This window comes from Pleuronectes platessa, chromosome 21, assembly GCF_947347685.1.
Source record: "Pleuronectes platessa chromosome 21, fPlePla1.1, whole genome shotgun sequence".
NCBI lineage: Eukaryota > Metazoa > Chordata > Actinopteri > Pleuronectiformes > Pleuronectidae > Pleuronectes > Pleuronectes platessa.
Genome location: NC_070646.1, coordinates 15,362,380 through 15,378,685, shown reverse-complemented (window position 1 = coordinate 15,378,685; position 16,306 = coordinate 15,362,380). Strand labels below are relative to the sequence as shown.

At 41.3% G+C, this 16,306-nt stretch overlaps 2 protein-coding genes across 2 annotated transcripts; one reads left to right on the top strand and one right to left on the bottom strand.

Annotated features, from left to right (window-relative positions):
* Positions 1–1,814: 1,814 nt before the first annotated feature.
* wbp2 (WW domain binding protein 2) lies at positions 1,815–7,899 on the top strand. The gene is made up of 8 exons (XM_053413541.1): positions 1,815–2,067; positions 3,619–3,727; positions 4,170–4,305; positions 4,433–4,525; positions 4,610–4,756; positions 4,850–4,972; positions 5,783–5,859; positions 6,576–7,899. The coding sequence occupies exons 1-8, from the start codon at positions 2,009–2,011 to the stop codon at positions 6,621–6,623; spliced, it is 792 nt and encodes a 263-aa protein (XP_053269516.1). The 5' UTR covers positions 1,815–2,008; the 3' UTR covers positions 6,624–7,899.
* Positions 7,853–15,735, bottom strand: trim65 (tripartite motif containing 65). Its single transcript, XM_053413537.1, has 8 exons — positions 15,641–15,735; positions 14,028–14,478; positions 13,816–13,911; positions 12,394–12,624; positions 11,493–11,661; positions 11,301–11,390; positions 10,862–11,079; positions 7,853–9,845 (listed from the first exon to the last, which is right to left on the bottom strand). The coding sequence occupies exons 2-8, from the start codon at positions 14,457–14,459 to the stop codon at positions 9,537–9,539; spliced, it is 1,545 nt and encodes a 514-aa protein (XP_053269512.1). The 5' UTR covers positions 14,460–14,478; positions 15,641–15,735; the 3' UTR covers positions 7,853–9,536.
* Between the last annotated feature and the right edge of the window lie 571 nt (positions 15,736–16,306).

The following is a 16,306-nucleotide window of genomic DNA, read 5'->3' as shown; positions in this document are numbered from 1 at the left end:
TCATATAGGGCCCTGAATTGAGCACAGAAAGGGTTTGCATGCCCAGGCCTGTACTGTTATTATTTCACTATTACCATTTCACCATGATCAATAACATTAAACAACTAAATCCATGACTCAAATTTCACGTGACACAAGATCAAGCACAACAGAACACATCTATCTATTCAAAGTAAGGCTGCGATTAATGGATATTTGTCTTATTATCCATTAACCAATCGATATCAACAAAACGATACAGAAATTACTTATTCAATTGACTCAATTCTCTTTTTAACTTTATTTTCAATGTTCTTTTCTGACGATAGTAATCTGATCAGAATATCATAAATATCCGAAGGAGTGAACTGTCCGACTTCTGCATCACATTGTGGTCTTGGGAACTTTGTCCGATTCAGCTGAATATAGACTCTGACAGATTCTGATAAAGTCTCGATTACGTTCTTACAGTAGATACACTCTTTAGTTTTTTTTGTTATATTCTCTGTTTTATTTCCTGCTACAATAAATGCACAAAAGAGAGTTTGATCTGAGAGTTCTTATTTAATTTCTCTCACCAAGACTTTTCACACCATTAAAAACCGGATGTTAAAACTTAAAAACAAAGTGTGTAAACATTTTATGGCACGTTGTAGTCTACATTAGTTTACAGAATATAACATACACAGAATTTATATTGCTTCAGCTTGTTAATGAAAACAAATGGTTTTTCTTCCTCCATTCAGTTCCAAACCCTTAAAATGCATATTTAAAATAGCTGCAAAAACATGGAATGATGGAGGCCGAACAGAAAAGTTGTTCCTGTTGCATTGTAAGATACAAAAATATCTTAACAATCAACCACCAAACGCTTAGAGTTTTGCATTCAGGGTGTATTTCTTGTAAAAATGTACAATAAAGTTGCACAAAACAAAATAAATAATATAGCTTAAACATTTTAACACTTTTTTACAAAAAGCCTGAAATACTAATACAAATATTTACTGTCCTGTCTTATTGAAGAAATAAAGAAGCACTTTTCCTCTGCACTATTTACAATCAAGACTCACAGTCAGCCACTAAAACATTGTTACAGCGGTGTGGGCTTGCTTGCTAGCTAGTAGATCAGAATGGACATAAAGACCAAAATAGTCAGTGTTGAATACCTATTTGTGGACAACACATTGTCGAGAGCCAAGTCAGACGTTTGGAAAACATTTGGTATTACCAAACAGTCTGAAAACAATGTTCAATGTCAATGTCAATGTCAATTTTATTTATATAGCACATTTAAAAACAACTTGGTTGACGAGATGCTGGGTGCCCTTCGCTAACTCACGTGGCGGCGTTCTGAGGGACAGCTGGCAGGTCCTGGGTGAGTTGGGTGCCACCTAGTGTCTAAACTGAGAAGCGCAATACAGTGGGCCATAGTCCATGACATTACATTACATTATATTACATTACATTTCATTTAGGTGACGCTTTTATCCTAATTGACTTACAATAAGAGCATTCAACCCCGAGGGTACAAACCCAGAACAACAAGAATCAAGAAAGTACAATTTCTTCAAAAATAAAGCAAATCTACAAAGTGCTATATGTAAGTGCCATTTAAGTGCTACTTAATTGTTGGTTTAAAAAATTGTTAGTGTTTTTTTGTTTTTTATTATCTATTTATTAAAAGTGGATGGCGGCCCGCAGTTGGCCCGCGGGCCGTAGTTTGGACACCCCTGGCTGACTGAGGGGAGAAAATGACGTCAGTTATATTATGATCAGAGGAAGTCCCTCCTCCAGTGACAGACCAGTCCGCCTGCCAGTCAGGATTGGCGGAGCGGTAGACTGCTTCTGGATGACAGCGCGGAAGGCGTGTCCCATAGCGAGGTAGCGAAACGAATGTTGAGAGCCACAGGCCCCGGAGGAGGCATCGCACAGACCTGGTTCATATACGGTTCATCACGCAGGGAACTTTACCCCGTCGCTTTCAAACCTCTCTCACGTCTGTGGAGCGCGAGGAGGGAGGGCCGACGACATGAGTCTGAACCAGAACCAGTCGGAGTCCGGCGGAGTCATCATCAACAACAGTGAGAGGTAACGCTAGCTGCGACTGTGACGTGCTAGCTAGCGGCTAACGGTTCACCACAGCCCGACAGGTTCCACACGGAGCACGTCACAGCAAAGTCGACATGTTTCTGTACTCGTCGATAGATGCTTTATAATCATGGCAGCTTTTTCTAATACACACAGCACGATCTCACAGTTGGCACAAGACACCCGGTTAACCACAGTCTAGTGCTTTTATTGCTTGTCACGTACAAGACCAACCAACGAGGGCGATATCGTAGAAGACGATATTAAATGTACATGAAGTGGGGCAACATGCAATGTGACGTCTGTCCAGTCGGAACCGGGCGTGGGACTCAAACATGGCCTTCCACCTGTTATTTCACCAGGTTTCACATGATTGCACAAATGTCTACGTGATTTAAACTTCGTAGTGGATTTAACGTGTCGGTGCATTATGTTATTTAATCAAGAGAATGTGTCAGTATTTATTGCTGCGTTGCTTAACGTCTCACCACCTGCTCACAGGCCTCTTCTGTTGTGTTTTGTTTATTAATATTTATTTGCCTATAGTATTTTTTATTAAATTTTTCTCCAATTTTCTGTATTTAAAATTTGTATTAAAATGTGCTGAAACTGTTATAAATACAAAGTAAAGTTTACTATTTAAATAATATATTCATTAACTATGAATAATCATTAAATTCTTATTCGTACAACCCATATTCACAAATCACATTTGGCCTCCTAGGGCTTAACAAGGTGCAATATCCTCTGCTATAAAAAGCAGAAGATAAATAAAAACATAAAATAAATGTCTCCTACAAAAATGATAATATAGTACCAGCGCCATATCAAATGTGCAACATTAACATTAAAGAAGGAAGGGTAAATAAGATGAGTCTTGTGATGCGGGTACAAATGAAACGTAGATAAATATCAGATATCCATTCAATAACCACACAACCATGATGAACAAAGTATGTACATGTAAGAACAATGCCATTATATAAACAAATCTGATGTCAGGTGATGATACATAAATGATTTCAAAACCAGCAGGTCGGAGAAGAGTGGGCTGAGTGCAAACGTAGAATTCAAATGTCTGAGAGTCAGGACATGATATCAATAATTGTCTGTAACAGTGGATGCTATCACTAGCAGGTCCCAGCTATGGTCAGACCAGCAGCAGTTCATGCTTTTACAGGACCAGAGTCACTGCAGTTTACATACTATTTTAAAGTATCAGATTGTTCCAGAACATACTCTTGAGCAAAAGTAAACCTATTGCAGCTGACCCAGAACCAGTAGTAAGCTCGGTCACTGGACAGCATGTAAACCTAATCCTTCCACTGTTTACTGACAGTAAGTGACGGGCCATGTTTAGTGACGGGATAGTTGATCACAATTGATCTCATTAAGGTAGAATTAGAAATCAAACAAAGACCCAATCTAAGTACATGTCATTTTTGTACACTGAAATAGAAATACTATATTTTATCATACCTCTTTAGAGGGAAAAAGATTCCCTGATCAAATTGTTCTGTCCTGTGAACTCATGTCCATTTCTGTCCTCAGCCTGTTGATGAACTATGACAACGTGGAGCTGGTTTTCTGTGACGCGGACAGGCTGCCCGAAGCCTTCAGAAAGAGCAAGAAGGGCAGCATCTACCTAACCCCATACAGGGTGAGAGAGCCAGACGTCTTATTCTGTGTTTAATCAGGTTCAGCCCAAACAAAATGAGTCGAGCCAAAGTGCTTCACAAACATGGCAAAGGAAAAACAATGGATAAAGAGAAAGTGAAGATTGTGCGGGAACAAGATGCAATAGAAGACATAAGGCACAAGCTAATAAGATAAAAAGAGAGACTAGAGATTATATTTACAATTGTAAATAAGGGAATTGGATACTATTCCTGAGCAACAGAGAAAGCTTGGTCCTCTTTAGTTTTAAGACGCGAAGGGGGGAAAACTGGGGCCAGAGCAACAAACAAATAGGCTGGAATTCAAACCGATTCTCCTTGATTGAGGTAACAATCTGCTGAATTTGAGGTAGGGGGAAGTTGAGGCTGCGTTTTTGAGTTCATGTGAACGTTGAGATGATGTTATTTCCCACCGTTTCCCCTCAGGTGATCTTTGTGGCTAAAGGCCGTGATGCTCTGCAGTCTTTCATGATGCCCTTCTACCTAATGAAGGGCTGCGAGGTCAAGCAACCCGTACTGGGAGCCAATTACATTAAGGGCACTGTCAACGCAGAGCCTGGAGGTAGGCATACGACTTCTGTAATCTAGGTTACAGTGGTGTATTAACACACCCTACTATCTGACTGTTAGTTTGTTGACTACACATTAAGTACAATAGATTCCTTATTGTATTATTATTTCACTTACAGGTGGCTGGGAGGGAAGTGCTACTTTCAAGTTTGTCTTTGCTGCTGGAGGAGCAATAGAGTTTGGCCAGTACATGCTGCAGGTGGCAGCTCAGGGTACAATGACAAACCAACACTAATAACATAATACACATCTGAGGTTTCTTCACCTGACGTCTCCTCATGTCACGTGTTTCTCAGCATCCAGAGGTCAGCCAGTGACTTCTGACTTCGGTGGATGCCCCTACATGGCCAATGGGGCCTACGCCTGCCCTCCTCCCCCCGCTAACGGGATGTACCCGTCTGCCCCTCCACCTGGTTACTCCTACCCCAACCCTCCTCCTCCAGGTAGAAGCTGTAATTAATGCAGTCCCTAAGAGCGATCTCCATGTGTTCACAGTCCCCCCTGCTAATTCTCATTTCTGTGTTGGTCCTGCTCAGGTGGCTTCTACCCCAGCCCTCCAGCGTTTGATGCGTCCGCCGGCTACATACCTCCCCCTCCGTATTCTGCTCCTCTGGGCCAGCAGCCGCCTCACGACCCAGACCTTCCCTCCTCAGCAGCAGGTGAGAAGCTCTGACTGATATGAACTGGTCAGCTCCAGCCCACTTGAGGTGTCACTTCACTGGTCACGCTGAATCAGAATGAAAAATGTGTTACTATAGGTAATTCAGAAGAGTTTAAACTCTGGGCTTAATTATTCATTTTTAAATTCTTTCAATGATTACATTTTTGCAAATATTACATATTGTATAGCTATTGAGATAATATAATTAAAATTGTATATATGTATTTCTATAGCACCTTTTTAAAACCAGAGTTTCAAGGTGCTTAATAAAATATAAAAGCAAAATTAGCAACTCATAGAAAGGCCAGATCATTCTCAGCAATGCAAAATAACAAAACAGATAAAATTTCAGTTTAGGTGACAGTTATGCATTAATTCACCTGTATTTAGTAATTCACTTTCAACATTCATACTTTTTTTTTTGATGCTGTGAAAATATGACTATATTGCGATATTGATATCTAAAAATGTTAGTCCAAGTTGATGATTTTAATTCATTTAGAATAGAAAATATGGAATTGGTCATGAGAGCTATCAATATTTGTCATAGCAGTGGAACACAGTGGATATTCTTTTAAATGTCATAGAGATATTAACTAAACAAATCGATGTACAATGAGCAAACCAGTGAAGGAGTGGTTAAAAGAAACCCCCAGAAAAAGCTCACTCTCATTTTGTCTGCACTCCCCTTCCCTCTGTCTTACTGCACCCATGGCATTTCAGGCTTGATTATGGTAAACTATGTTTAATTAAAACCACTTCTCTCTCTCTCTCTCTCTCTCTCTCTCTCTCTCTCTCTCTCTCTCAGCGGAGGCTAAAGCAGCAGAGGCAGCAGCGAGCGCTGGCAGTGCCACGCTGCCTCCCACACATGTGTACCTGCCACATGTAAGTGGTTCTCCATCGCTCTTGACTGATTTTATCCACCAGTTCTAAGACATAATGGCCCGAGGTTGCCTTTTTTAAACAAAATTCGAATAGGAGCAAATAAGTATTGTTTATCTTTTAATCAGAGGCTGTGAGTAATTGACCTATATATTCTTCTTTTTACAAGGGCATTTGAAAAGTCAAGTCCATTTGAAGGACTATAAATTCCAATGTCATTTTTTAGATTGTTGATTATTTCATTTTCTCCAAGAAAAATGATCAACGGTTTTTAAAAAGTTTTTTTCATTTGTTCCCCATTAAGACAATTTCAGCCAAGCAGCAAAAATGTTGTCAAAAATAGCAACAGTTTTATTTGCTGGGTCAGGATTCAGGAATAACATCCTTCAGAGTTTTTGGTCTATGAAAACTCTGGCACCGAAAAACAATCCGCCCAATGGCTCCTTTGTTTTTCACCAGTAACACTTGTAAACACTTTAACAATACATTTTTAATAATAATCTTTGCCTTTGCACCAAGGTATTTTTGAATAGAAATTCCCAGAGTAGAAGTTTAAAAGTTCAGCACCCTGACAAAACAATTCCTCAGCAAAAACAAACAAGTGTCATTTGTTTTCATTGTGTCTGTGTGTGAAAAGCTCATACAAGCTTAAACACGCTCACAGTTGCTCACTCTGTGGTGCTGCTGTCTCCAAATGAGATTTTCCCTTCTCTCCGTAGGACAAGCCTCCTCCCTACTCCCCCCCAGAGGACAAGAAGAACCAGTAGACCTGCTCGATCTCACCCTCACCCTGTTTCTCATTTCTCCTTCCACATGACTTTGGTTCCCCTTCTATTAACTTGGCATCAAAAAGGCTGAAGTAAATTTTTTTAACATCCTCTCTCTCCTCCCTCTCGTCTTCCGAGTCTCCTTCCAATTCATCGTCTTTGGTCTTACCCGTTTCTCATTCCATTGCTTTTCTCACCTCAGCCTAAACCTTTCACATTCCTTAATAATTTAGATTTATTCATGAGCTTCTTTCTTCTCAGAAGCACCTTTACTTGATGGAGATTGGGACAAGTATTAGTAGCACTCCGAGGGGGACCAGTAGAAGTTTGTTCAGGCCAAAGACGGTCTGGATTTTGGGACTTTTTTCAATGTAGTTGAGAAGCACTTTGTGACCTGACCTGCTATCTTAGCATTTATTGCCTTGTAAGTGTCACAAGACTCATGCCGCCACTCTAAACTTTGGATTCAGCTCATTTTGAATCTTCTCTGACTGTTTATTGACCCAAACTGAACCGAATGATGTTTCTTTGCTAACCTACCCAGAGTCAAGCTGAATGCAGTCTTTTATTTTTCTATCATTTGTGTGTACAGGCTTTTAATATGTAGACTTAAAAGTGAGATATTTTTCTCAAGAACACTAACGTAGAGGAAAAACTAGTGTTTGTAAAGCCAGCGGCTCACAGGGCGGCCTGGTCCACTTTGATGTGTTTTAGTGGATGAGAGTAGCCACACAGATTAGAGCAGTGAAGATCTGATCCTGGATTAGAGCGGAGAGTAAGGGCGGCCAGGCCCGAGAGGGACAAACCGCCAGGAGGGATTATCTCTTACGTGCAAGAGCAGAGCAGTCACCCAGTGATACCACTTCCTGTTTCGTCAGACCCACCACCAACCTGCTTCACCTGTCATTCGTCTAACATGCGTTTCACTATCCTAACAGGGCCATTAGAGGATGTTTATTCTTTCTGTGGTTGTGAAACATTTGAGGTCAGCCTGATCTCTGAGCGTCGACTCTTCCTTCCTCTGTGGTCATTAATCTATAAACTATCTGTGGCACATCCGTGGCTGATTATTTGCACTTTCAGAATGCTATGCATCGGGCTCCTGTTCGCTCTGCCATGGCTGTGTGTAAAAATTATAATAAACCTCTGTATTTATTTCAAACTAATTTATTGAATAATTCATGTGAAATGGCTCAAATAAGAAAAAGCATGACCTCAACTGATGAATGTGTGCTTTGGATTGCATTTTATTAAATGGATCTTGATTCATGTGGAACACAGCTGTCTTTTGTCTTTGTTGCGATCACACGCTGACGGTAGTCCACTTTAGTGCACGGGCAGGAGGACTTGTGTTTTAATGTCATTTGGCCAAATCGACCCGGAAATGTGTTTTTTTTTGCTCTTCCTCCTCCTCAGTAGTCCCATCTGCACTTTTTCCAACTAGTGCAAATCCACAGCAGTTTCTCAAGTATGGTACAGGACGTCCTGAGCCCCGAGTACCTTTTAGTCCAAAAGTCCCAGCTAGGATATTAATGTGCTCACGATAAAAAGAAGAAGAAAAAAGGACTCCGTTGAAACAGCAGATTTCATCACCACTCAATCAGCATCACAGGTTTCACACCGTTCAGGCAGGGCAATTGGTTTGTGCATTAATGATCAGATCCCAACATGATGAGGCTTTACATTTACAGTAAAGATGTACAGTTCTATGCATTTTGGTTTCTCTTAAATCACCTACAGCACATGAGGAGATTTAAAAGTAAAATTAAATGAAGCAGGGTCTCTGTACGTTATTGTGCTGTATGCACTGACTCATTATTATATAAACTGTTTCAAATCTTTGCGTTTATTTAAGTCTGCCAAGAGATGAAACATTAAGGAAGAAAAAAAGAATCTGAAAAATGATGAGTGCACAACAATAAATACAACAGCAATTTAGAGAGGAAAACCAATCTGAGATTACAAGAATAAAGCTGTAATTTTAGGCTCTGTGATTTTAGAGAAGGGATATTGTAAGATCTGCCTCTCGCCTGCATTAAAATGAAGAATATGAAGCATCTTGTTAAGTCATACTTTAGTATAGATTTCACAATTAAAAAAATACTTGCTCAACAGGAGTTTGAAAAGATTGTGCAAGAAATTTAGCCTATTACGAACAAAGCATTGCAGAGACTTGGAGGAAGATGCCTTTTTTGTGGAGGAGAAATTTGAGATTAGGTCCCACATCTGGATTTTGGATCCAGATGTGGGATTCCAGCGAGTACAAATTTGGAATCCTTATTTTTATAATATGACTATATCCTTGTAAAGTTGGGCCTTTCTTCTCAATTACATCTTTATTCATGTTATATCACAACATTATTGACCTGAACTTTAAAAATAAGAAGTTTCAAAATAAAATGAAGTACCAGGAAAACCAGATTTTCAGGCAGCTTGGATGATGCTTCTCATTGAATTACAAAAACGGCCTTTTCTTTTTCAAACACTTGTTTTGCTGCGCTGACTTTTTGTATGCGTGCAGTGTGAATGTGTGTTTCCCAACTCCAGTAATAAATTCCCTTGTTCAAAATGAAACTCCAGTGATCTGACTCACTGAGTGAAGGAGATGCTTCTTCTCTTCCTGAGAGTAGACGTCTATCTAAACCTGGAACGTATTGACTATATGCTATGAAGAAAAAACAGAATTAAGTAGTGCCGTCGTTAGATCAAAACCGTGTGGGCCTTTAGAGTTTGGGTGAGATAGCCCCTCACAGTCGCTTCTGCTAAAAAACCATGTATAAAGGCAGTCACTGTAAAAAGACCCCAAAAACTCCTAAATGGTTAACCGTGATCTCTGTTGAGTCCGATAGTGGCCATGTTTGATAGTGCTTCTTATCACTGAGCTCCCGTCTAAACGTCTCCATACGTGTACCCTCATGTGGAGCACAGGGTGATGCTGACCCCCTCTCCTATCCAGCAGGCGGGGTACAGCTCCTTGGTGAAGGCATAGTGGAAGGCGTGCAGCCTGGTCTGACCGTCCCCGTAGTAGGTGAGCGTCCCTGCCTCGTAGTCCAGCAGCATGCCGATGCGCCTGTGCTGCGAGTGGCCCACCAGGATCTCCTTCCGGCTGTTGTGCCAGGCACTGAGCTGATGCTCGTCCAGCTGCAGGCTCCAAGAAAGTTCGTTCATACCCACCATGCACCGCTTGCCTTTCTCCTTCCTGGGGATGGCCTCGTACGTCACCTGATGAGAGACAGGGGGGAGGGCGAGGGGGAGTTGTGAGCAGGGTGGCTGAGCAACTTTCTAACACTTCGTCACTAGAGGCCGATCAATGTGGATTTTTGGATGCTATTCGAAATTAGGGATTAAAAGAATGTATGCTTAACATTTATATTAGAAAACAAAACTTGCATAATTCCCAAGATGTCTTGTATTAAGAAAATACAAATTTAGGCTTAAGAATCCATTAAATTCTTAATTTCAGGATTAGGGGCCGATCCAGGAATGTCCTTTTACTTTCTATAAGATTGTGAGATAAGGCATTTTTCACATTTTTGATTTCTCAGAGAATATTTCAACGATCTTAATTGGTCATGTTAAGGGGACTGACATTTATGAGTATGTGACATTTAATGCCGATGCAAATAAAAATCTGGATCTAGTGAATTAAAATGTGATTTCAAAAGGGGACTTAATTGGTATAAGCATGTGCTCTACTGAGTGACATTCTAGTTGGTACAATTACTTCTGCAGGGACCAAGAATGTCTGAACAAAATTTCAAGACATCCCACACAATTTATTACAGAATAATGAATATGAACAGAGGATTATCACAATAATACCGATTGTACCTCAATAATAAAACTGAATGATCACCCAGAAACACTAGTCTGTAGTTTTCTTTCCTTTACAGAGTTGTATTCTGGTCAGTGCTGACTATCTAAAGAAAAATTGGCATGTTGTTCAGTTTGTGTGTCGGATTTTGGTCAGATTCAAGTCAAACAATAGCAACTTCTGAATATAGTTGCAATACTTGCACACCAGTCAATGTTACCATCTGCCCCAGTCCAGCCTCACAGAGCTGTTTGCATGTCTAGACTCTCAGTTGTGTTTACATTGCTGCAAAAAGTTAGTAAGTGAATGTTATTTTCAGCTTATGTGTTAATTCATTTTCCTGAGTTTCAGTTCCAGAATTAATGATCCGTTATCAAAACAGTTCACAAACAATACAGTGAGTCGCTACAGAATATGTCTTTACCCCGAGGTAGGCCCAGGGCTTGGACACCTCCAGCTCCCAGTAGTGCTGCCCGTGAGTGAAGCCCTGAAAGCAGAGCACCTGCCAGGTGTAATCAAAGCGGGACTCGTGAACCGGCACGGGCCGGGGCCCAGACGTCAGGTGCTCCGCCCTCTGGTTCTCCTGAGACAGAAACAGGTGCCCGTTGGCCGTGCGGGGGTCAAAGGTCAGAGAGCATCGGTCTGTAATGACAAAGAAGTACAGACTGAGATCTAACAAAATCCAAAGATACTTCTTTTCCAACCTCAGGAGGACCAAAACCGGGACACAGTGTGACCTTGGCTGTCCTTATTTATAACTACTAACTAAATCCAATCCCAGAAGCCTGTTTCACTGCCCAACTTCTGCAAATGATTTGTAAAAGGGTAAACAGTTTGAACAAAAAACTTCAGATAAGACTTACAAGCGTTGAGGCCCTCTTGCCCACCAGGGTGGCACGGAGCAGCTGGACTGGGAACCACAGCTCCGACAGGCCTCTTATCCTGAGGAGAACCTGGCGACCAGTGAAGAGAATGAGAACACAAGAGCTAAAACTGAAAAATAAACTGCTGGTAAATGAAACTAACTTCCTTCCTCATTCGAGGAGGCCGGTTACCATCTTTGTCCTGAGCCACTGCGGTGCCCACTGCTTTGTCCAGGTCCTCAGACACCAGCTTGGAGACGCGGGACAGGATGTCGGTGACGCAGTTTAATCGATCTTGAAGGTTGGGTGTTACATCTGTGGGGATGACCTTAAAACGTGGAACTTCTATAAGCATGGATTCCTGTGGAGAGATACAGGGAACATTTCAAGGAAGAGCGTGACATACAGTATTTGTTCGCTCTAGCTGTGTCATATCAAGGCCTTTATTTGCTTCATCACTATCCACACATCTGTTATACCTACAGCAACAATATCCAAGACACATCAGATCCATCAAACATCTCCATTTTCTCTATCTTCATTTTGGTATTTTAAAAATACACACATCCGGTCGTCCTATAAGTGACTCAGGACTTTCTCAACAGTTTGTCTGTCATGCACAACACAGCCCGACGTTCTCCGCTCAGGCGCCTTGACAACAGCAACAACTCCTCTGCAGGATTCAGGTGAGGGATGGTGCAGCAAGCAGAGGCAGGATAGAACATATTAATTCTGCTGCAGGGATTTTTCTTACAGCACATGGACACTGGCATCGGTCCGGATAACGACAAACTCTCTTAACATCTTAGTCTGTCTTCTACCTTTTTTTCATGTAAGCCTCAGTTACGTGTCAGAAGCATCATCAACCCCCCCCCCCCCCACACGTTCACTTTGAATCCAGCAGAGTATCTCCTGCTGTGTTCTCACATCGACTCTTCTGGACTTTCTGCAGACTTTTTACGAGGGGGGCAGTTACAGAAAGTCTGCAGAGACTCTGGAGGCTCTCACTCTGACATTTGAGTTCACACATACACCTCATGCACACTGACTAAATGCTCGGTCTTTGCAGAAGTACAAAGTGAGCGGCTCAAACCTTGATGAGCTCCGTATCGGTGAGGTTGTTTACAGCTGCTATCTGGTCCTGGCTCTCTTTGAGTCTCTGGGAATGCTCCTCCAGTTCAGCCAACCGCGCCTCCGCCTCGGTGATGGTGGCCTCTCTCTGCTCATCGATAAAGAGCTCTGTGGCCTCCTGCTTCTCAGCCAGGATTTTCATCAGGGTGGAGAACTTGACATTGGCCCAGGTCGAAGTCTGTTCAAGAGTCTCCTGTTAGAGGGGAAACACAAAATCACACATGTGCTCTGTTAAATTCGGGAACATGTTCTGAATATTTCCTTTTATCTAACTACAAATAATACATCAGAGCTGGTTTTGGAGCTGCAGCTTTGTCAGCTAATACCAGAACATTTGTTGCAAGTTCACTACAATTTATGTGTGCATGCAGGGAGAATAATCAATGGCCCGATTTCAGTGAGGCCGCTGCAGGGAGTGATCTGTTACTGAAATTAAACACTGCTTGGAAAACAGTCTGGATTTCCAACCTCATCTGAACTCTGAGGGGTGAAGCAGGATTTTTCTGTGAGATTATTGGTATAAAAAGTAGAAACCAAATGGCTGTGTATTTTCTTCCTCTGTAAACCTCCCCCTCTCTTTGGCCTTGATTAAGCCAGTTTGTTTAAAGCATAGTGAAGCCTTTAGATCACATGGTCAATGTTAACTACCTGTGTTCACAGCTGGTATTAAAATGTTCACTGAGACCCAATTGAACCCAGTTTGAGTTCAGAGATGTGTCCGACTTTGACAATGGTATTTGTGTGTATGTCGGTATAAGCGAGAGGGAAAGAGAGGAAGTGGGTTAAGGGGGGACTGACTGAATGAATGTGTGCAGCTGTGAAGAAAGATTTGACCAATTTAAGAAAAGTATCAGTCAATAGGTGGTGATCAGTGTTGATATTGTGGCTACAAAAAAATCAATGTATGGACATTGAGAAGCAAAAAAATACAGATTATATATTTAAGAGAGAGCAGTGTCAATCCTAAAAATAGCATGATATACAACGAAGAGCTGCAAATCGTTCCAAGGAAATCACAACTTATATTTTGATGCAAACACTGAATAATACGAGTTTTAAGATGGTACATAAAAAAAATAAACTCCTAAATGCTGGTGGAACCATATACAAAGATGATTTTTGAGGAAGCTAAACTCTTGATGTCTGGTTTGGTTTCATGAAATTTTTATCCAAATTCTTTAAAGATTTCTCATCTTTGTGTTGGTTAAACAGCTGGTCTGTGAAGGACAAAATTGTGCTAATCATATTGTTAAGGTTTGGCCCGAGATCATTGTTATCCAGCAAAAAGCAACTTAGCGCTGACCGTGTGTGATTGGATCTCAGCACGGATGTTACTACCAGGTCAGAACAGGGTCATAAAGACAGGCTTATATGTGGGGCTGACCTTTGCTTGTTCGATGTTCTCAGTCAAGTCCTTTATACAGTTCTGTGTCTCTTCGATGAGTTTCCCCACCTCCTTATTCTTCATCTCCAGCAGCATCTGTAAGGAAAACATCAGACTCATATAACAGCCTTTAAATAGTTACGATCAGTTTTACAACTGGACTGACATTTCATTTCACTCTAAGCCCACATGTTGCCATTGTGTTACTATACCTCTTGATTTTCCCTTTCCGCCTCCAACAAGACCTTCTCATGGGCCGCACATTCTGCGATACCACACTCGCAGCACACAGACATTTTATCCTGCCTGCAATAATAAACCAGGGGCTTTTTATGGCGATCACACAGCTGCATGGCTCTGACCCCTTCGTGTCCCCTCATGGGTGACTCCCTGCAGGACGGGCCGCCACTGTTCGCAGCCTCCGTCAGGACCGACAGGGACACATTACGCTTGAGGATGGGCCTGGTGTTAAACTCCTGGCTGCAGAGGGGGCACTGAGGTCCGAGGTTGGCCTTGCCCTTTGTGTCCCAGTGGGTGGTTATGCACGTCTTACAGAAGGTGTGTCCGCAGGGGATGGTCACAGGGATTCGGAAACGCTCCAGGCATATGGCACAGTTTAGGTTTAAGTTCGGGGACTCCATCATCAAAGAAGATCTGAGACCTCTGTGAGAAAAAAGGAAAAATAAAGAAGCTGGTCATGGTGTGATATTGCAACTCTCTACTTTCTGGCCTTCCCTGTCAGCTTCTCTATAAACTTCAACTGGTCCAGAACGCAGCTGCCTGTATCATCAGCAGAACACAACACCCCAGACCACCACACTGGCTACCTGTCCAAAACTGCAACGATTACTAGATTTTTTAGATTTACCTAATCACTGCTCTTCCTGCCCACCTATCCTCTCTGGGGTCTGCAGCCTTCAGCTGTACAGCCCCTCGTCTCTGACACTTTCTCCCACAAGTCACCTGTGACATCTTGCCTCAGAACCCACCTCGATTATTCTGTCTGACCATGCCCTAAATGAGCCTTCATTTTTGACAGAGCTTTTGGTTAGAGACGGCTCAGGTCTGTCTGGCACCAGCTCTTAGTTATGCTGTTATAGGCCCAGAGGAACACATCAGGGAACACATCTTGATATCTCGCTGTTTTGGATTGTTTCATATCTGCAAGGTGTCCTTGAAAGGTACCCGATAATAAAATGCATTATTTGTGTTACGATCGTTATTTAAATTATAATAAAGAATTACGTGAACACATCAGTATATCATGTCCTGGAACTTGCCTCTGATTAGATAAGATAGTATTCGATTAGTACTACAATGGGGAAATTTGTTGTGTTTATATATATATATAAACTGTGAGCATATACACTGTAAAGGATTGCATATGAGATTAGTATTAGCATAATAAATACTATTATTATTATTATTAATTGTATTATTGAGTATTAAGGTGTTAGTGCCATACTTTTAAGCTTGTATGTAGTAATTGTTCATGAAAAAAAGGCAAAGAAAAGGAAGAAATATGCAATTTGCTGTATTTTTTGGTTCGAATAACAAAGCATTAATACAAAGCTCTGGCTAAATGTAGCGTTAGCTCCCCCACATGAAGTTGGGTGGAGGCAGAAGCTAACGTTAGCCTGGAGTCAGGTCAGCTCACGTTAGCTCGGTCTCTGAGGGACAAACACTGGTTCACGTTTCACGACCGGTCTCGTTATTACCGAGTGAATTAACGCACAGTTTCACTAAAGACACAGACACATAACACACACACACACACACAAAACACACACACAGACACGAAACACACACAGTGTTGTTCCCTTACCACGTCAAAGCTTCATTGGCGCAGAGCATCTGAATGAGAATAATGAAAACCGTCAGATGAAGCTTCCCTGATGACGACACACGCAAAAAAATGGCGCATTCACGTACAGTGGGGGGAAACCGAAAGCGCACACAGGAACCATATAACCACCTAATACCACAGAACAACGTGAAAACCCCGATGTTGCCCGGGTGTAGACAAGCAAATGGAATGCTTTCTAACCATTCAAGGTGAACGTCTTCTCCCTTTACATCTATTTATTCGTTTCTTGTTTGAGTTATTTTTATTTAATCTAATTTGACTTATTTCACCTCATTTCCAGGTCCTGTTTGGTTTTTCAAGGTTTTCATTTTTTTTAAACGAAAATCAAATATATCAAATATGTGAATAGTAATCTTTGAATGGTCCTCAATAAAAATGTCAAACAATTATTGATATTGGTTATTTTACATTCTTAATCTTATTAATTCCTGTGTTACAGCAGTATTGTACCTATATCAGGCACTTAGATTCACGAACACACAAAACACACTGTACAAAATATAAAATAATAACAACAAAATATAAGGAATAAACCTCAATGCTAAAATAAAAACTAAATGTGTGATGTGATGTGTTTGACAATATGATTTCACTGGTGAAAGTTAAAATATAATTTTAATACTT

What these genes read in the sequence shown, in the direction of transcription:
- wbp2 (XM_053413541.1), top strand. Translation starts at nt 2,009, where the DNA reads ATGAGTCTGAACCAGAACCAGTCGGAGTCCGGCGGAGTCATCATCAAC. An exon ending in TGTCAACGCAGAGCCTGGAG is followed by an intron (nt 4,306 to 4,432) that starts GTAGGCATACGA and finishes TTTCACTTACAG; the next exon opens with GTGGCTGGGAGGGAAGTGCT. An exon ending in CACATGTGTACCTGCCACAT is followed by an intron (nt 5,860 to 6,575) that starts GTAAGTGGTTCT and finishes TTCTCTCCGTAG; the next exon opens with GACAAGCCTCCTCCCTACTC.
- trim65 (XM_053413537.1), bottom strand. Translation starts at nt 14,459, where the DNA reads ATGATGGAGTCCCCGAACTTAAACCTAAACTGTGCCATATGCCTGGAG. An exon ending in AGAACATCGAACAAGCAAAG is followed by an intron (nt 12,625 to 13,815) that starts GTCAGCCCCACA and finishes CCCCTCTAACAG; the next exon opens with GAGACTCTTGAACAGACTTC. An exon ending in GCAAGAGGGCCTCAACGCTT is followed by an intron (nt 11,080 to 11,300) that starts GTAAGTCTTATC and finishes TTGTCATTACAG; the next exon opens with ACCGATGCTCTCTGACCTTT.